Source organism: Callionymus lyra, chromosome 1 (assembly GCF_982586985.1).
Source record: "Callionymus lyra chromosome 1, fCalLyr1.hap1.1, whole genome shotgun sequence".
Lineage (NCBI taxonomy): Eukaryota > Metazoa > Chordata > Actinopteri > Syngnathiformes > Callionymidae > Callionymus > Callionymus lyra.
Window position 1 is genome coordinate 54492751 of NC_141818.1, and position 22307 is coordinate 54515057.

At 41.3% G+C, this 22307-nt stretch overlaps 2 protein-coding genes across 4 annotated transcripts in view; one reads left to right on the forward strand and one right to left on the reverse strand.

Annotated features, from left to right (window-relative positions):
* The window catches only part of ppil2 (peptidylprolyl isomerase (cyclophilin)-like 2), a 40372-nt gene extending 38965 nt beyond the window's left edge, over window positions 1-1407 (forward strand). Inside the window, exon 20 of the mRNA XM_087813193.1 lies at window positions 1240-1407. Within this exon, the coding sequence (XP_087669319.1) occupies window positions 1240-1339 (100 nt within the window). The 3' untranslated portion in view covers window positions 1340-1407. The remainder of the gene's footprint in view (window positions 1-1239) is intronic.
* Window positions 1408-16568: 15161 nt separating this feature from the next.
* ypel1 (yippee-like 1) overlaps window positions 16569-22307 on the reverse strand; it is a 35357-nt gene continuing 29618 nt past the window's right edge. For all 3 annotated transcript variants that reach the window (XM_087813210.1, XM_087813202.1, XM_087813219.1), the window contains exon 5: window positions 16569-21889. In XM_087813210.1, the coding sequence (XP_087669336.1) occupies window positions 21800-21889 (90 nt within the window). In that variant the 3' untranslated portion in view covers window positions 16569-21799. The remainder of the gene's footprint in view (window positions 21890-22307) is intronic.

Genomic DNA, 22307 nt, shown 5'->3' on the forward strand with positions numbered 1-22307 from the left:
ATTAGTATTTAATTTATTTATGATCATTTTATTATTAGTATTTAATTTATTTATGATCATTTTATTAGTATTTAATTTATTTATGGTAATTTTATTAGTATTTAGTTTATTTATGATCATTTTATTATTATTATTTAATTTATGATCATTTTATTATTAGTATTTAATTTATTTATGGTAATTTTATTATTATTTAATTTATTTATGGTAATTTTATTAGTATTTAATTTATTTATGATCCGTCAGAAGCTCTTCTCACATCCAACGAGGATTTATTTATGTTTTCTGATTCAACTGGTCGTCGCTTCTCAGTCCGAGTCGTTTCAGTTCGACGACACAAATGTCAATCAAAGTCAAGTCCTTCGTTAAACTCAAGTTATTCATTACAAAAATATTTCCTTTATCGCCGTGGTTACGAAACCCAGACAAAACCGATTGAATTGATCACTTGTTTAATTTACTAAACATTGATTTGAATTTTGCAAGCATTGCATACAAGACACGTCTCTCTCAACATCACTCTCAGAGCTGCACGCTCCCAAAATGCTTTGCCGCCCAGCCGACCAATCACAGGTGGATAACCACAGTGCTGGGTATCAAACTGATACCATTACCTTCACTTTGATACCAGTTTCTGAACCATACTTGTTTTTCCGATACAAGTTTAACCTCCATGTTTTCTCTGGGTCAAGGTGACCCAAAGGGCCGCAAAACAAACAATGTTTTTATTAAAGCCAGAGAAATTGTTCACCTTGACCCTTAGATAACACAATGGATACCTCAAACACATTTGTTTAAGGCCATCGGGTCACGTTGACCCTGAGAACACAAGTATTAATCAGTTTAATCGTAACAAAAATAAAATAAAAAAACATGGTACAGATCTTAGTGTCACTTTCAAGACACAAAAAATAAGTGTAAACAACGATTTGAATTCTTATGAAGAAAATCTGACAAATTCAAGTTTTGATCAAGGGTTTGATTCTCGGTACTACGGAAGTATTTGCTCGGTGCCACAGAAGAACTGAAGTTCGAACCCAAACCATAATCACCAGAGTTTAAATACAGTATTGTATCGACCAATCAGCCGTCAGTAAAGAGAGCAGTGTATCATGGGAGTTCACTGTTCTGTGGCACCATGAGTGAGGAATCTTTCAAATACATGTTTGTAACAGTGAGAGATGAAGATGATGTTTGTTGTGATTGTTTGTTACATTTCTTCTTCTTCTTCTCCTCCAGTAAACGTCCAGTCGCAGTGGACAGTGGACCCTCGACCAGTAGCTCCGCCCCCAAGAAGGCCAAAGGAAAGTCCAACTTCGGAGACTTCAGTTCGTGGTAGAAACTTTAATCAGCGTCTTTTTATCTTTTCTTTTCACATGATTACAATAAAAACTATTTTCTACCAAAGATCTGCGAGGGTTTGATTGACGGGTTGATGTTTGGAGTCAAAGGTTACGACCCCATGACCTTCTCTGATGTGTGTCAGTGTAGCATCAATATTGTGTTTTATTCAACTTTAAATGTTTATTTTAGAATCAAAACTAAGTTAAAATTCTATCATTTGATATTGAAATGTAGATTTAAGTTTTATTGAGTCATTTTATTTAAGAAAAATAATAGATCAGGAAATGAATCATTTATCCATAACTCTTCCTTCCTCTTTCTTCCTCTTTCTTCCTCTTTCTTCCTCTTCCTGCCTCTTCTTCTCACTTCCTCTTTCTTCCCTTTCCTTCCTCTTCCTTCCTCTTCCTGCCTCTTCTTCTCACTTCCTCTTTCTTCCCTTTCCTTCCTCTTCCTTCCTCTTCCTGCCTCTTCCCCTCACTTCCTCTTTCTTCCTCTTCCTTCCTCTTCCTTCCTCTTCCTGCCTCTTCTTCTCACTTCCTCTTTCTTCCCTTTCCTTCCCCTCACTTCCTCTTTCTTCCTCTTCCTTCCTCTTTCTTCCTCTTCCTGCCTCTTCTTCTCACTTCCTCTTTCTTCCCTTTCCTTCCCCTCACTTCCTCTTTCTTCCTCTTCCTTCCTCTTTCTTCCTCTTCCTGCCTCTTTCTTCCTCTCACTTCTTCTCACTTCCTCTCTCTTCCTCTCACTTCCTCTTCCTGCCTTTCTGCCTCTTCCTTCCTCTCACTTCCTCTTTCTTCCCTTTCCTTCCCCTCACTTCCTCTTTCTCCCTCTTCCTTCCTCTCACTTCCTCTTCCTGCCTTTCTGCCTCTTCCTTCCTCTCACTTCCTCTTTCTTCCCTTTCCTTCCTCTCACTTCCTCTTTCTTCCTCTTCCTTCCTCTCACTTCCTCTTTCTTCCTCTTCCTTCCTCTCACTTCTTCTCACTTCCTCTCTCTCCCTCTTCCTTCCTCTCACTTCCTCTTCCTGCCTCTTCCTGCCTTTCTCCCTCTTCCTTCCTCTCTCTTCCTCTTCCTTTATCTCACTTCCTCTCCCTGCCTTTCTCCCTCTTCCTTCCTCTCACTTCCTCTTCTTGCCTCTTCCTGCCTTTCTGCCTCTTCCTTCCTCTCACTTCCTCTTTCTTCCCTTTCCTTCCCCTCACTTCCTCTTTCTTCCTCTTCCTTCCTCTCACTTCCTCTCACTTCCTCTCTCTTCCTCTCTCTTCCTCTTCCTTTCTCTCACTTCCTCTTCCTTCCTCTCACTTCCTCTTTCTGCCTCTCACTTCCTCTCTCTTCCTCTTCCTTTCTCTCACTTCCTCTTTCTTCCTCTTCCTTCCTCTCACTTCTTCTCACTTCCTCTTTCTGCCTCTCACTTCCTCTTCCTTCCTCTTCCTTCCTCTCACTTCCTCTTCCTTCACTCTGAGTTCAAGAGTTCCATCTCGACTGAAGGTTTTAATGTGAATCATTCATCAGTTCAGTCCAGAGAGAGAGAGAAAAGATGGAGAGAAAAGATGGAGAGAAGATACAGGAACATGAGTCACTTCACTCTGTGAAACTCGATCCACATCATTGATAACGTTTGACGTCACGATCAGAGAATCAAACGATGATGTCATTGAAGTTCAAAAGAGAAATAATTCATATTATAGATATATTTATATACTTATATATTTATATTTTTATATATTTATAAAACTCCAAATGAGTTTCGCTACAGTCAACAGAAATACTGAGGTTCTGACAGACGAGGTTTGATTGACAGCTGGTGGCGTCAGCAGAACATCTCAGAACATCTTCCACTTCAGACCCGATGACATCACCAGCCTCGGCTCTCATTGGACGAACCGCCCGTCAATCATCCCAACACTGTCTGCACCTGCTGACTGGAGGCAGATGCAGTAACCATGGCGACAGAGGATGCTGAGCGTGAGTGGGCGAGACTGAAGATGACATCATCGGAGGAACAACAACAAGCTGCTGGATCAGTGATGACAACACTTGACTTCACACAACACTACACAAGGTTCTGAGTGTGAGTCTGGTGTGAGTCTTTATGAACACATGACGCACAAAACTCTAAAGAAGAACATTTGATGCATTATTGTTATGTTCTTTCCAGAAACACAACAGACACACAACAGTGACACAACAGTGACACAAAACAACACAGCATAGACAAGACTACACAACATAGACAACAAATACACAAACCGACAATAACAACACAGCATAGACACAACGTAAACGAGACAACAACATAAACAACACAAGATACACAACAGAAACAACAACCTAGACAACACGACATAGACACAACAGAAACAACACAAATAGACACAACAGAAACAACACAACATAGACAACAAAACATGGACACAACTGAAACAACACAACATAGACAACAAAACATGGACACAACTGAAACAACACAACATAGACAACAGAAACAACACAACATAGACAACAGAAACAACACAACACAGACAACAGAAACAACACAACATAGACAACAGAAACAACACAACATAGACAACAGAAACAACACAACATAGACAGCAGAAACAACACAACATAGACAACAGAAACAACACAACATAGACAGCAGAAACAACACAACATAGACAACAGAAACAACACAACATAGACAGCAGAAACAACACAACATAGACAACAGAAACAACACAACATAGACAACAGAAACAACACAACATAGACAACAGAAACAACACAACATAGACAGCAGAAACAACACAACATAGACAACTGAAACAACACAACATAGACAGCAGAAACAACACAACATAGACAACAGAAACAACACAACATAGACAACAGAAACAACACAACATAGACAGCAGAAACAACACAACATAGACAACTGAAACAACACAACATAGACAACAGAAACAACACAACATAGACAACAGAAACAACACAACATAGACAGCAGAAACAACACAACATAGACAACAGAAACAACACAACATAGACAGCAGAAACAACACAACATAGACAACAGAAACAACACAACATAGACAACAGAAACAACACAACACAGACAACAGAAACAACACAACATAGACACAACAGAAACAACGCAGACACACACAACTCAAGTCTTATTAAAAGTGTCAAATAACCAGTTATGACAAGTTTTAATCATAATTGAGTGTTTCTAAAATAAAACAATTCAATTTTGTATTTCATTTACAATTATGATGAACAAAGTCACAGCGTTTGTTCATTTTTGTGTCGCAACTAAACTTTTGGCCAACCGACGGCAGCAGTCATTAAGTCCTTCACAGCTAAAGCAACAATGAAATCCAGGTGATGACTGAGGACGAGAGGATACAGTGAGTCCAGCAGCTTTTAAAGCTGATGTTTGGACATATTTTGGTTTGAAAACAAATGAAAGTAGTTACGACTTCAAGAGTCATGTGTTCTGTAAATACTACAACACCAGAGTCAAGTACTGGACAATACTACACATATATACTTGTTACTACACTATCACTACACCAGAGTCAAGTACTGGACAATACTACACATATATACTAGTTACTACACTATCACAACACCAGAGTCAAGTACTGGACAATAGTACACATATATACTTGTTACTACACTATCACAACACCAGAGTCAAGTACTGGACAATACTACACATATATACTTGTTACTACACTATCACAACATCAGAGTCAAGTACTGGACAATACTACACATATATACTTGTTACTACACTATCACTACACCAGAGTCAAGTACTGGTCAATACTACACATATATACTTGTTACTACACTATCACAACACCAGAGTCAAGTACTGGACAATACTACACATATATACTTGTTACTACACTATCACAACACCAGAGTCAAGTACTGGACAATACTACACATATATACTTGTTACTACACTATCACTACACCAGAGTCAAGTACTGGACAATACTACACATATATACTAGTTACTACACTATCACAACACCAGAGTCAAGTACTGGACAATAGTACACATATATACTTGTTACTACACTATCACAACACCAGAGTCAAGTACTGGACAATACTACACATATATACTTGTTACTACACTATCACAACATCAGAGTCAAGTACTGGACAATACTACACATATATACTTGTTACTACACTATCACTACACCAGAGTCAAGTACTGGTCAATACTACACATATATACTTGTTACTACACTATCACTACACCAGAGTCAAGTACTGGTCAATACTACACATATATACTTGTTACTACACTATCACAACACCAGAGTCAAGTACTGGACAATACTACACATATATACTTGTTACTACACTATCACAACACCAGAGTCAAGTACTGGACAATACTAAACATATATACTTGTTACTACACTATCACTACACCAGAGTCAAGTACTGGTCAATACTACACATATATACTTGTTACTACACTATCACTACACCAGAGTCAAGTACTGGTCAATACTACACATATATACTTGTTACTACACTATCACAACACCAGAGTCAAGTACTGGACAATACTACACATATATACTTGTTACTATACTATCACAACACCAGAGTCAAGTACTGGACAATACTACACATATGTACTTGTTACTACACTATCACAACACCAGAGTCAAGTACTGGACAATACTACACATATATACTTGTTACTACACTATCACAACACCAGAGTCAAGTACTGGACAATACTACACATATATACTTGTTACTACACTATCACAACACCAGAGTCAAGTACTGGACAATACTACACATATATACTTGTTACTACACTATCACAACACCAGAGTCAAGTACTGGACAATACTACACATATATACTTGTTACTACACTATCACAACACCAGAGTCAAGTACTGGACAATACTACACATATATACTTGTTACTACACTATCACAACACTAGAGTCAAGTACTGGACAATACTACACATATGTACTTGTTACTACACTATCACAACACCAGAGTCAAGTACTGGACAATACTACACATGTATACTTGTTACTACACTATCACAACACCAGAGTCAAGTACTGGACAATACTACACATATATACTTGTTACTACACTATCACAACACTAGAGTCAAGTACTGGACAATACTACACATATATACTTGTTACTACACTATCACAACACCAGAGTCAAGTACTGGACAATACTACACATGTATACTTGTTACTACACTATCACAACACCAGAGTCAAGTACTGGACAATACTACACATATACTTGTTACTACACTATCACAACACCAGAGTCAAGTACTGGACAATACTACACATATATACTTGTTACTACACTATCACAACACCAGAGTCAAGTACTGGACAATACTACATATATATACTTGTTACTACACTATCACAACACCAGAGTCAAGTACTGGACAATACTACACATATATACGTGTTACTACACTATCACAACACCAGAGTCAAGTACTGGACAATACTACATATATATACTTGTTACTACACTATCACAACACCAGAGTCAAGTACTGGACAATACTACATATATATACTTGTTACTACACTATCACAACACCAGAGTCAAGTACTGGACAATACTACACATATATACTTGTTACTACACTATCACAACACCAGAGTCAAGTACTGGACAATACTACATATATATACTTGTTACTACACTATCACAACACCAGAGTCAAGTACTGGACAATACTACACATATGTACTTGTTACTACACTATCAATGTATATCGTAATATTCTTAAAAACTATAATAGCAAAGTAATACAAGATAAAGTTGACTCTCAGACTCAAACGTTCTATAGTCGATGAAAACGTCTCTCGCTGGAATATTTCCATTAAAACATTGTTGACGACAACATGGAAACAACAACAACAACAACAACAACAACAACAGCACCCCCCCCCCCGACTCACCACTGGGGGATCTGGGTCGACCCTGGTGACGATGACATCACGGATCTGGAAATAGCAGCAGCTCTTAAGCCTCCAGTATCAGGAGCCACGCTGTGAGGCCCTGATACTGGACCAGAGGAGGATCTACTGATGCCTTCATGACTCTCTTGTTGTTCTGGAAACGATCAGCAGAGACAACTGTGTGTAAGACGTGTGTGTGTTTTAGTGTTTGTCGTTATAATATGTCAGGAAACAAAGAGAACATTCATTTAGTTTCTGATCGATTATTTGTAATTGAATATAACTTAATATGATTAAACATCAACTAGTATCAACTCTGGTGTCATTAAACCTCAACTAGTATCAACTCTGGTGTCATTAAACATCAACTTGTATCAACTCTGGTGTCATTAAACATCAACTAGTATCAACTCTGGTGTCATTAGACATCGACTAGTATCAACTCTGGTGTCATTAAACATCAACTCGTATCAACTCTGGTGTCATTAAACATCAACTAGTATCAACTCTGGTGTCATTAAACATCAACTAGTATCAACTCTGGTGTCATTAAACATCAACTAGTATCAACTCTGGTGTCATTAAACATCAACTAGTATCAACTCTGGTGTCATTAAACATCAACTAGTATCAACTCTGGTGTCATTAAACATCAACTAGTATCAACTCTGGTGTCATTAAACATCAACTAGTATCAACTCTGGTGTCATTAAACATCAACTAGTATCAACTCTGGTGTCATTAAACATCAACTAGTATCAACTCTGGTGTCATTAAACATCAACTAGTATCAACTCTGGTGTCATTAAACATCAACTAGTATCGACTCTGGTGTCATTAAACATCAACTAGTATCAACTCTGGTGTCATTAAACATCAACTAGTATCAACTCTGGTGTCATTAAACATCAACTAGTATCAACTCTGGTGTCATTAAACATCAACTAGTATCAACTCTGGTGTCATTAAACATCAACTAGTATCAACTCTGGTGTCATTAAACATCAACTAGTATCAACTCTGGTGTCATTAAACATCGACTAGTATCAACTCTGGTGTCATTAAACATCAACTAGTATCAACTCTGGTGTCATTAAACATCAACTAGTATCAACTCTGGTGTCATTAAACATCAACTAGTATCAACTCTGGTGTCGTTAAACATCAACTAGTATCAACTCTGGTGTCATTAAACATCAACTAGTATCAACTCTGGTGTCATTAAACATCAACTAGTATCAACTCTGGTGTCATTAAACATCAACTAGTATCAACTCTGGTGTCATTAAACATCAATTAGTATCAACTCTGTCGCATTAAACATCAACTAGTATCAACTCTGGTGTCATTAAACATCAACTAGTATCAACTCTGGTGTCATTAAACATCAACTAGTATCAACTCTGGTGTCATTAAACATCAACTAGTATCAACTCTGGTGTCGTTAAACATCAACTAGTATCAACTCTGGTGTCGTTAAAGATCAACTAGTATCAACTCTGGTGTCATTAAACATCAACTAGTATCAACTCTGGTGTCATTAAACATCAACTAGTATCAACTCTGGTGTCATTAAAAATCAACTAGTATCAACTCTGTCGCATTAAACATCAACTAGTATCAACTCTGGTGTCATTAAACATCAACTAGTATCAACTCTGGTGTCATTAAACATCAACTAGTATCAACTCTGGTGTCATTAAACATCAACTAGTATCAACTCTGGTGCCATTAAACATCAACTAGTATCAACTCTGGTGTCATTAAACATCAACTAGTATCAACTCTGGTGTCATTAAACATCAACTAGTATCAACTCTGGTGCCATTAAACATCAACTAGTATCAACTCTGGTGTCATTAAACATCAACTAGTATCGACTCTGGTGTCATTAAACATCAACTAGTATCGACTCTGGTGTCATTAAACATCAATTAGTATCGACTCTGGTGTCATTAAACATCAACTAGTATCGACTCTGGTGTCATTAAACATCAACTAGTATCAACTCTGGTGTCATTAAACATCAACTAGTATCAACTCTGGTGTCATTAAACATCAACTAGTATCAACTCTGGTGTCATTAAACATCAACTAGTATCAACTCTGGTGTCATTAAACATCAACTAGTATCAACTCTGGTGTCATTAAACCTCAACTAGTATCAACTCTGGTGTCATTAAACATCAACTTGTATCAACTCTGGTGTCATTAAACATCAACTAGTATCAACTCTGGTGTCATTAGACATCGACTAGTATCAACTCTGGTGTCATTAAACATCAACTCGTATCAACTCTGGTGTCATTAAACATCAACTAGTATCAACTCTGGTGTCATTAAACATCAACTAGTATCAACTCTGGTGTCATTAAACATCAACTAGTATCAACTCTGGTGTCATTAAACATCAACTAGTATCAACTCTGGTGTCATTAAACATCAACTAGTATCAACTCTGGTGTCATTAAACATCAACTAGTATCGACTCTGGTGTCATTAAACATCAACTAGTATCAACTCTGGTGTCATTAAACATCAACTAGTATCAACTCTGGTGTCATTAAACATCAACTAGTATCAACTCTGGTGTCATTAAACATCAACTAGTATCAACTCTGGTGTCATTAAACATCAACTAGTATCAACTCTGGTGTCATTAAACATCAACTAGTATCAACTCTGGTGTCATTAAACATCGACTAGTATCAACTCTGGTGTCATTAAACATCAACTAGTATCAACTCTGGTGTCATTAAACATCAACTAGTATCAACTCTGGTGTCATTAAACATCAACTAGTATCAACTCTGGTGTCGTTAAACATCAACTAGTATCAACTCTGGTGTCATTAAACATCAACTAGTATCAACTCTGGTGTCATTAAACATCAACTAGTATCAACTCTGGTGTCATTAAACATCAACTAGTATCAACTCTGGTGTCATTAAACATCAATTAGTATCAACTCTGTCGCATTAAACATCAACTAGTATCAACTCTGGTGTCATTAAACATCAACTAGTATCAACTCTGGTGTCATTAAACATCAACTAGTATCAACTCTGGTGTCATTAAACATCAACTAGTATCAACTCTGGTGTCGTTAAACATCAACTAGTATCAACTCTGGTGTCGTTAAAGATCAACTAGTATCAACTCTGGTGTCATTAAACATCAACTAGTATCAACTCTGGTGTCATTAAACATCAACTAGTATCAACTCTGGTGTCATTAAAAATCAACTAGTATCAACTCTGTCGCATTAAACATCAACTAGTATCAACTCTGGTGTCATTAAACATCAACTAGTATCAACTCTGGTGTCATTAAACATCAACTAGTATCAACTCTGGTGTCATTAAACATCAACTAGTATCAACTCTGGTGCCATTAAACATCAACTAGTATCAACTCTGGTGTCATTAAACATCAACTAGTATCAACTCTGGTGTCATTAAACATCAACTAGTATCAACTCTGGTGCCATTAAACATCAACTAGTATCAACTCTGGTGTCATTAAACATCAACTAGTATCGACTCTGGTGTCATTAAACATCAACTAGTATCGACTCTGGTGTCATTAAACATCAATTAGTATCGACTCTGGTGTCATTAAACATCAACTAGTATCGACTCTGGTGTCATTAAACATCAACTAGTATCAACTCTGGTGTCATTAAACATCAACTAGTATCAACTCTGGTGTCATTAAACATCAACTAGTATCAACTCTGGTGTCATTAAACATCAACTAGTATCAACTCTGGTGTCATTAAACATCAACTAGTATCAACTCTGGTGTCATTAAACATCAACTAGTATCAACTCTGGTGTCATTAAACATCAACTAGTATCAACTCTGGTGTCATTAGACATCAACTAGTATCAACTCTGCTGTCATTAAACATCAACTAGTATCAACTCTGGTGTCATTAAACATCAACTAGTATCAACTCTGGTGTCATTAGACATCAACTAGTATCAACTCTGGTGTCATTAAACATCAACTAGTATCAACTCTGGTGTCATTAAACATCGACTAGTATCAACTCTGGTGTCATTAAACATCAACTAGTATCAACTCTGGTGTCATTAAACATCAACTAGTATCAACTCTGGTGTCATTAGACATCAACTAGTATCAACTCTGGTGTCATTAAACATCAACTAGTATCAACTCTGGTGTCATTAAACATCAACTGGTATCAACTCTGGTGTCATTAAACATCAACTAGTATCAACTCTGGTGTCATTAAACATCAACTAGTATCAACTCTGGTGTCATTAAACATCAACTAGTATCAACTCTGGTGTCATTAAACATCAACTAGTATCAACTCTGGTGTCATTAAACATCAACTAGTATCAACTCTGGTGTCATTAAACATCAACTAGTATCAACTCTGGTGTCATTAAACATCAACTAGTATCAACTCTGGTGTCATTAAACATCAACTAGTATCAACTCTGGTGTCATTAAACATCAACTAGTATCAACTCTGGTGTCATTAAACATCAACTAGTATCAACTCTGGTGTCATTAAACATCAACTAGTATCAACTCTGGTGTCATTAAACATCAACTAGTATCAACTCTGGTGTCATTAGACATCGACTAGTATCAACTCTGGTGTCATTAAACATCGACTAGTATCAACTCTGGTGTCATTAAACATCGACTAGTATCAACTCTGGTGTCATTAAACATCGACTAGTATCAACTCTGGTGTCATTAAACATCAACTAGTATCAACTCTGGTGTCATTAGACATCAACTAGTATCAACTCTGGTGTCATTAAACATCAACTAGTATCAACTCTGGTGTCATTAAACATCAACTAGTATCAACTCTGGTGTCATTAAACATCAACTAGTATCAACTCTGGTGTCATTAAACATCAACTAGTATCAACTCTGGTGTCATTAAACATCAACTAGTATCAACTCTGGTGTCATTAAACATCAACTAGTATCAACTCTGGTGTCATTAAACATCAACTAGTATCAACTCTGGTGTCATTAAACATCAACTAGTATCAACTCTGGTGTCATTAAACATCAACTAGTATCAACTCTGGTGTCATGTAGTGAATGTTCTTCAAGACGCAGTAACTTCTCATCATGACCATGCTTTAATTATTACTTTATAAAGTTGCTCTGAAATCTGGACGAACGAGAGGTTACGAGAGTTCATTATGACGTAATAATGGCTTCACTCCTCCTCCAGCTGTAATCACGCTTTGTTTATACAATGAGTCCCTTAGAGGTGGAGAGGTGTGGTTTCGGTCAACAAGATTTAATCTCCAGAAATACATCTTTATGACGTTCTCGTCAAACCGACCAATCACACGACAGAGAGAGACCACCTGACTTTTATTGTGGTGATAAGGGTCTTCCTTAAACTCTGGACCCTGGAGTGGACCTTCTGGGAAGTTTGGATCCCCCACATCATAGTTCCGTTCAGCGGTAGTGAGCTTGCGGGAAAAGAAGGCACAGGGGTGAGTCATCTCTGCTACAGGACTGCGCCCAGTGCTGGAAGCGTTGACCTCGACCAGGAACTGGAGACGGGAATCAGGTTGCCGGAGGACGGGGGCAGAGGTAAAACGGCGCTTGAGCTCCTGGAACGCCTCCTTGGCGGCCAGGGACCACCGGAAGGGCTGTGACTCAGAAGTGAGACAGTGTAAGGGAAAGCAGACTGCACTGAAATTACGGATTAAATGCCGGTGACAATGAGCAAACCTGAGAAACCGTTGCAGAGCCTTGCGTGTATCGGGGGCCGGCAAGTCGGAGACCGCCTGTACCTTGGCGGGATCCATAGAGATTCTACCAGGGCTAATGATATAACCGAGGAATGAGACGGTAGGCGTTACGCAAGTCTAATTTGGTGAACACAGTGGCCCCTTTAAGAGTCTCGAACGCAGATGACATTAACGGGAGGGGATAGCGGTTCTTAATTGTGATGTTATTAAGCGAGCGGTAATCAATGCGGGGTCTTAGGGACCCGTCCTTCTTTCCTACAAAGTAGAACCCCGCGCCAGCCGGGGAAGAAGAGGGACGTATGATGCCTGTCGCCAATGACTCAGAAATATATGTGTTCATGGCCTCAGTCTCAAGGAGAGAGAGGGAAGCGCCCTCGTTGCGGCTCAGCACCGGGTAAGAGTTCAATCGCACAATCTTAGGACCGATGAGGAGGGAGACTTATGGCACGAGTCTTAGAAAACACCTCCCTCAGGTCATGGTACTCACGCGGGACACAGGAGAGATCGGCGACGAGGTTAGACGTGCTGGGAGGAGAGACAAGCCTATGAGCAGAACAGAGAGAAAGAGAGGTGGAACACTGCTGGTCACAACCCAACCACCGAGAGAGGGGACCACTGGATCCGTGGCTGGTGTTGCTGGACCCAGGGTAGACCCAAGATGAGGGGTGCGGTGAGCAGGCCAGGACGAGAAGCTGGATATCTTCGACGTGGCCATCAGCGAAAGAGAGACAGACTGGTAGGGTGCGCTGCTCCAAACGGCTCAGGACGTGGCCGTCGAGAGCTTGGACCTGGATGGGACGTGGCAGCCGCTGGAGAGGGATGTCGTGTCGACTCACCAGTGTTGCTGAAACAAAGTTGCTGTCCGCTCCCGAATCGATGAATGCGGGCACGGACCAGGTGTGCCCGTACCGGCTCAGAGTCACAGAAATGGTGGGACGTGAGGGATGAGGAGAGGGCGGTGCCAGACCCATCCTGACCGTCTTCTCCTTTACCGGAAAGCTCCTGGCACGGTGTCCCTCGGCCCCGCAGTACAGGCGGCGATGCTCCTCCTTGCGCCTCTCTCTCTCGTGGCGGGGTAGACAGTACCGGCCCATCTGCATCAGCTCCTGGATGTCCTGAGACTGCACGAGGCAGACGATGCCGCGGTGAGTGGGCAAAGTGGAGCGGCTGGATGGCAGAAGCTGTGCCCGACCCCGGGACTCCTCGGTGCGTTGATGAGTCTCGATGCTCAGCTCGATCATCTCGTCCAGGGTCCCCGGCAGCGACAGCGGGATGAGGTGGACCCGGATCCGGGAAGCGAGGGCCTCGATGAAGACATCCGCTATTCGACGAGGCGGGATAGTTGCTCTCCGCTGCCATGATGCGGAACTGGATGGCGAAGTCCGACACGTGCTGGGCCCCTTGGCACAGAGATCGAGCCGACTCTCGACTCGGAGGGCTGCGCTGGAAAATGCGGTCCAGTGCCGTGGTTAACTCCTCCACGGAGGCACAGATGGCCGGAGCCCAGGCCTCCGCTCGTCCGCACAACAGAGAAAGGATATATGCTACTCTGGTGCGTTCGGTCGGGAAAGCAACAGAGTTCAGTTCAAAATGCAGGCTGCACTTAACGGGGAATCCACTCACTTCACCGGAGTCACCGGAGAAAAGAGGAGGGCGGTTGAGGTCCCCGATGGATGGTGCGGCGACGGCAGCAGCAGTGTCCGACTCACCGGACAGGCGACGGGGTAGCCGGTGTCGTGGAGGTCCCGGCAGCGAGGGCAGGTCCGGGGGGCAGGAACTGGGCGGAGAGCACCTCCATCTGTTCGCCCAGAGTTTGGATCTGTGCTGCCATGGTGGCCACTTGATGACCCAGCGTCTGCTGCTGGGAAACGTGCTGGACGGCCATTGCCTCCATGCCGTGCCTCAGCTTGGCGAGGGAAGAAGCGCTCCTCAACATTTCTACTACTCCTTCTACTTCTACTATTAATTCTTCTTCTTCTCTACTACTTATTCTAATTCTACCTCTTCTACTACTACTTCTACTAGTACGACTTCTACTACTTATTCTACTTCTACTACTTATTCTCTTACTTATTCTACTACTACTTCTTATACTTTAACTACTACATTCAAGTTCTTTTATTGTCAAATATATGTCTCAAGACGATGAAAGGACATTAAAAATAAATAATAAATACAAATAAATAATCAACTAATAAACCAAAAACAAAGTTAAGGCTCAGGTAGTTCAAGGCTAGAGTGATGGTAGGACAGTTGAGTTGAGTCTCCTGACCTGGTGGAAGAACTTTAACCTGCTGGTTCTGAAGACTGTCTCCTCCCTGATGGCAGCAGCTGAAGAGGCTGTTGGACGAGTCAGTGGAGTCACCAGTGATCCTGATGGACCTTCTGGTGATGGTGTTATAAATGTCCAGGAGGAGAGAGACACCAGTGATCTTCTCAGATGCTCTCACGATGCGCTGCAGCTTCTTGCGGCAGGACACGGTGTAGGTACCACACGGTGATGCAGCTCGACAGGAGGCTCTCGATGGTGCCTCTGTAGAAGGAGGTGGTGGAGCTCTTGCTCTCCTCAGGAGGAAGTACAGGCGCTGGTGGCCTTTTTTGGTCAGTGACATTGTATCGTGGCTCCAGCTCAGATCCTCAGAGACACCCAGGAACTCGGTGCTGCTCACCCTCTCCACTGCAGCTCCCTCCATGGTCAGTGGTAGATGCTGGGTGTGAACTTACTGAAGTCAATGACCTCAGTTGACCTCACTCCTGTAGACCTTCTCATCGTTGTTGTTGACCCACCATAGTTGTGTTGATGCGACACAGTTGTGTTGATGAGACCACCACAGATGTGTCGTCCACAAACTTGATGAATCGGTTGGAGCTGGATGATGGAGTGCTACTTATTCTACTTCTACTTTTACTCATTCTACTACATCTTCTACTTCTACTTCAATTTCTACTACTTCTACTACTAGTTCAACTTCTACTACTACATCTACTTCTACTACTTCAACTTCTACTACTAATTCTACTTCTTCTTCTTCTCCTCCTTTGTATTCTCATTATGTCCTGCGCAGCTAAAGGACCAAAGTACTCGATGATACTACAAATACTCCTCCAGTATCACGGTATATTTCGTGTCAGCAGTGAAAGAGAAGCCGTAGATATAAATACCATTTAAAATTTATTGTGTATCCGATAGTTTACATTAGCGTGAAAACAGACGCGTGACATGTTTTACTAGACAAACGTCGTCAGATCAAAAGAATCGTCTCAAAGGAAAATAATAACAAACCAGGCACAACATACAGCCGTTATAAATACAACATGCTCGTGGTAACAGTCCTCGGAGAAGAACCCGTGAGCGACACCTGCAGGCCTGTGGTGACGGTGAGTCACAGATCCACGGAAACAGTTCACGCTCGTGTCGCTCGTGAGAAGAAACCGAACATTCAGCAGAGAAAAGATTCCTTCTCCTCTTTTGTGGTTTTGGTATCGTGTGTGTGTGTGTGTGTGTGTGTGTGTGTGTGTGTGTGTGTGTGTGTGTGTGTGTGTGTGTGTGTGTGTGTGTGTGTGTAAACACTGGCGATGACACTGGCGTTCGAGCAGATTCCCAGCAACCCTTGCTGGTGTCATGCTGGAGGGTGTTTTCAACTGGCTCTGTGCCAGGACCAGGAAGTGTCGTCGAGTCATGATCGACGTAAACGATGTAAACGACGTAAACGACGTAAACGACGTAAACGACGTAAACGACGTAAACGACGTAAACGACGTAAACAACTCCGTGACCGACGAGTACAGTGACCCCTCGCCCATCGCCGTGGTTACGAAGTATTGACCGTTTAAAGCTCGTTTAGACATTTATTTGAACTTGTGTCAGTGACCTGTCCATCTGAACGGCTCCTGTGATGCTTTGCCGCCCAGCCGTCGATCACTTTTGCAATAGCAACATAGAATTTAAATACAGTATTTGAATCGACCAATCAGCCGTCACTGACCAGAGTAGAAAGGCATCATGGGAGGTCATTGTTTTGCCGCCACCATAAGCAGTTAGTGTCGCACACTTGTGTGGTTGTGTTTGATTTGACTCAGTGTGCGGAGAAATGTTTTGGTGAAAACGGCGTCGAGGGATCACTGTACGGCCAGACCTCCATCTTGTCTCCGCGTCGCGGTGCATTCAAGAGCTTCTCGTCGACGCACACAACAGTCTTCAAGTGTAACGACAAAGCAACACACAGTGAACACACAAATACCCGAGTTGATGAGGAGGAGCCGGTGAACCAGGACTCACAAGCACAGGAACCAAAATAAAAACCTGGTAAACATGATGAGGTCAATGATGGCGGACGAGCAGAAGCTCCTGAACGCACCGTTAAAGTTAAAGTTTGGTTGAGAGTCGACGAGATAAGAATACAATCAAGAATCCAGCGACGCCCGAAGATAAAGATCCTCCAATATGGCGACCAGTGGGTTTTTGTTGAGGACCAGTGACAAGATCTCTGTCCAGGTGTGAGGAGACTCTTCCTCAGAGACCTTTGACCTTTGACCTTTGACCGCACAAGGATGGAAGTACATCAGTGTCGCAGGAATATTGAAGGTTTTTCTTTTTTCATTGAAATATTGTTGTATTGTATTGTATTAAATAATTGGTAAATAGAAAGTTTTTGTTTTTAATAATGACATTTAAAAAATGGAATATATTCATAAATGCGTTTTTGGCACATATTTTGATATTTTAATTCAAATTATTAAAAAAAAGTTTTCTTAATTCTTTTTCTTTTTCTTTAGACTTTCAAATTCGATTTTAAAAATCAAGTAGTTCTGTATTTTATTTGGTATTGGTACTATTTTACCAATTATTTTATTTTGGATTTAAAAGGCTACGAATTAAATAAAAAAAATTAGAATTTATTTATTTTTTTATTCAGTTATTCATAGACATTTTTGAAATAAAATATTCAATACTTAAAAAACCCCAAATTATTTCAATAAAACAATTCAAAGTTCCAACATTTGTCAAATCCTTCAATATGTTGACGACCCTGATGAACATCCATAAACAAAGCTACACAAACAAAGCTCCAGAGAATAAAAAAACACACAACAGCGACCGCAGACACACACATGGATGTTTCAGGAGAAACCGGGGGAAGCGAAACATTCACTTTCCTGTCGCACACGCAGCCAGAGGTGAACAAAAGTGCTTAAGTCGGGAAGTAAAAGAACCAACCCAGTAGAAATACGTATAAAACCTTAAATATTTATGTACAAAAGTGGAACACGGGTCTGTTGTTGTATGTTCAAGTCGTCGTGGTGACCTCGTGACCTCGCCCGCAAAGTGATCAACCACGGCCGTCTTTTACTCTTTAAATATAGAACATCGTGAACATATGCACCTGATGATGAGGAGGAGGGAGAAGAAGCTTCATCATCGCTCTACGACACCTGGGGTCACGGTCGGGGGTCATGCTCTGCACAACGAGGGGAGGCGGCCATTTTGTTTGTGTTTGAAGAGGCACGAGATTCATTCAACTTAGAGGCAAATGAAGGACGAGACTGTGCTGAGGAGGAGGAAGTAGAGTGTGCAGAGGAGGAAGTAAAGTGTCAGAGGGAGGAAGTAAAGTGTGCAGAGGAGGAAGTAAAGTGTCAGAGGGAGGAAGTAAAGTGTCAGAGGGAGGAAGTAAAGTGTCAGAGGGAGGAAGTAAAGTGTCAGAGGGAGGAAGTAAAGTGTCAGAGGGAGGAAGTAAAGTGTCAGAGGAGGAAGTAAAGTGTGCAGAGGAGGAAGTAAAGTGTACGGAGGAGGAAGTAAAGTGTCAGAGGGAGGAAGTAAAGTGTCAGAGGAGGAAGTAAAGTGTGCAGAGGAGGAAGTAAAGTGTACGGAGGAGGAAGTAAAGTGTCAGAGGGAGGAAGTAAAGTGTCAGAGGAGGAAGTAAAGTGTGCAGAGGAGGAAGTAAAGTGTACGGAGGAGGAAGTAAAGTGTCAGAGGGAGGAAGTAAAGTGTACGGAGGGAGGAAGTAGAGTGTACGGAGGGAGGAAGTAAAGTGTAAGGAGGAGGAAGTAGAGTGTGCTGAGAGAGGAAGTGAAGTGTACTGAGAGAGGAAGTAGAGTGTGCAGAGGAGGAAGTAAAGTGTACTGAGAGAGGAAGTAGAGTGTGCGGAGGGAGGAAGTAAAGTGTACTGAGAGAGGAAGTAAAGTGTGCGGAGGGAGGAAGTAAAGTGTGCGGAGGGAGGAAGTAAAGTGTACTGAGAGAGGAAGTAAAGTGTACTGAGGGAGGAAGTAAAGTGTACTGAGGGAGGAAGTAGAGTGTGCGGAGGGAGGAAGTAAAGTGTACTGAGAGAGGAAGTAAAGTGTACTGAGGGAGGAAGTAGAGTGTGCGGAGGGAGGAAGTAAAGTGTACTGAGAGAGGAAGTAGAGTGTACGGAGGGAGGAAGTAAAGTGTACGGAGGAGGAAGTAAAGTGTGTGGAGGGAGGAAGTAGAGTGTGCTGAGAGAGGAAGTAAAGTGTACGGAGAGAGGAAGTAGAGTGTGCAGAGGAGGAAGTAAAGTGTACTGAGAGAGGAAGTAGAGTGTGCGGAGGGAGGAAGTAAAGTTTACTGAGGGAGGAAGTAAAGTGTACTGAGGGAGGAAGTAGAGTGTGCGGATGGAGGAAGTAAAGTGTACTGAGAGAGGAAGTAGAGTGTGCGGAGGGAGGAAGTAAAGTGTACTGAGAGAGGAAGTAGAGTGTGCGGAGGGAGGAAGTAAAGGAGTAAAGTGCAAGAAGACGAGAGACGACGACGTCTCACTTAATAAACGCTGGAAACAGAAGTTCTCGTCGTGGAAACGATGCTAAACCGTAGCAGCAAACAAAATAATGTTTTGTCTTTTAAATGATTGTGTTTTAATTCTAATGTGTTCAGAGTCGTTTAAGACGAGATAAGGTTCATTTTTAGTAGGATTTTAATTCATCATCTGTGTCTGAAAACACAAGTCGCTAACGTTTGAGTCGTTGTTAGCATAGGTTAGCTCGCGGAGCTCTTGTTACTTATCGAAGGATTATCAGTCGAGCCAAGATTCAATCAAAATAAATACCTCAGAATACAATCTTTATATGTAGATATTTTTATGATTTAAAAAACATATGTTTAGTTTTATTAAAAATCCATCGATAAAGTCTCTTATTTAGAAGATCATTCTTTTTTTTATTATTTAGGAACAAACACTGACATAATCGTACGTTTATCATGTTTGTTTAACGGTTTCCTTCTATAATTGTTCACTTATTAAAACAGTTTAAAAAAAATAAATAAATAAAGTATATTAACAGTGATTATTACAACCTTGTGTATCTTTTTATCAAAATAAAATAATAAAATGTTTTTTGGTTGTGACGTCCCTACTTTTAAATGACGGTGACTGAATGTTTAATGATATTATGTTTTCAATATTCTCTGAGATATTTTCAGGTTTAAGTGACGGCTCAGAGTCCCAGCCATCCAGGGTAAAAGGCTTAAAGCAGGACACATTTACTGTTTCTAGTCATTATTTTACAGTTTTTTCGGACTGTGGGAGGAAACCGGAGTGCCCGGAGAAAACCCATGAGCGCTCTAAAGTTGTCTCGAGCTGGAATCGAACCCGCGACGTTCCCGCTGTGAGGCTAAAAGGCTATAAAGCTATAAAGCTAATGCTAACGGAGCTTCGTGGTCGACCTGTGGTGCTGTGTGGAGTCTTTAGCGTTAGCTTAGCACGAGTGATGCACTTTGAAATGTAAACGTAGTTGAAAAGGATGTTACCTGAGCGACTGCACCTGACAATAGAAGCTCCACAATCCACACAGACGCGAACCCGGGCTCGGAACGATCTCCGCGACCAAAACAAAAACAAACAAGAAGCTCCAGATGCTAACAATGAAGGATCCGTCGATCGTCTCTGAGAAGGCTATCGATAAAGCTTTGCCTCTAAACTGACATGAACTCAAGGCCTCCGCAAAGTGCAAGTGAAGTTTGTTCAAGTGTAACGTCTGCTCACACACACGTATGACAGCCAGTATATATATTTATATATATATATAGAAATATAATCAAGTCTAGTCAAACAAACATGTCTATCGTTATAGATGCTCGTCATCATGTGTTTATCTCGTGTGGCGTCAAGAATTCAACGGCAGAATGGGACCAGCCACTGTTTAAGTTGATTCAAATACTCCAGGACGTGGGGGTGATTGACGGGTGATTGACAGGTGTCAAGGGGGGGGGGGGGGGGCGAGAGAAACCATCGATAAAAAAAAGTGTCAAACTCTCCCAAGAAGCTGCTACATGGGGAACATAAAGCCGCCATTTTGGACACTAGCGAAAGAAAAGCATGCTCAGCGGTGGGCGGGGCTGGACCGGTCAGAACCGGACCAGATGAACGGGAAGCTAACCAGTAACATCCATCTGCCGACCCAGAAGATAAACCACGGAAAGAAAAAAAAAGTCTTCGAAAAGTCAAGAAAAACAATCACGACCAGGAAAAAAGCCAACGATGTCCTCGTGGTCGCCATGACGACACAATCGCTCGGTGACGAAGGGGGGTGAGGGGTCGGGGTCACGCCTTGGGTCGGGGGTCACGCCCGGGAGAGGGTCCTGTGATCTGTTGCTCCCGGTGAGAAGGTGGCGGCGACAGGTTCTTCCAGAGTCGTGACCACCGCACAGTTCATCACGGTCGGGGGGGGGGGCGACCCCGGGGGTGAGGGGGGTGAGAGGGGTCAGGGGTCACTCCCAGCCGTTGTCCTTGATCATGTGAGCCAGCTCGATGATGAACTTCCCCTCCTTGTACTTCTGACTGCTCTCGAACGCATGCTCCTGAAACGACAACACAACAGTCAGTCATGTGATCGTGTCCGGCTCGCGTGATTGGCTGAGAAGTTTGTAGCTCGTCAGTAAAATGAAAATATATTACATTTAGAACATGTATTCTTCAATTATTGAAGTTAGAATATCAAACTGTACGTGTATTTCATTCATTTTGAAAATATTTTATTTGATGATTAAAAAATTCAACCTTTTAATATAGAAATGAATTAATCTATTATTTAAAAAAAATGTCTTATATCTTAATTAAAAAAATCAGACGACTTGAGGGTTTGGCTTCTCAAGTCACAACAAAGAAGTCAGTCGCTCCGACAGAGGGGTCTAAAGTTAGGAGACAGTCAATATGGTGGGCTGTGATTGGTTAACATGCTTCAGCTGTTTGTTTTAAATTCATTCTTAAATTTTTGAT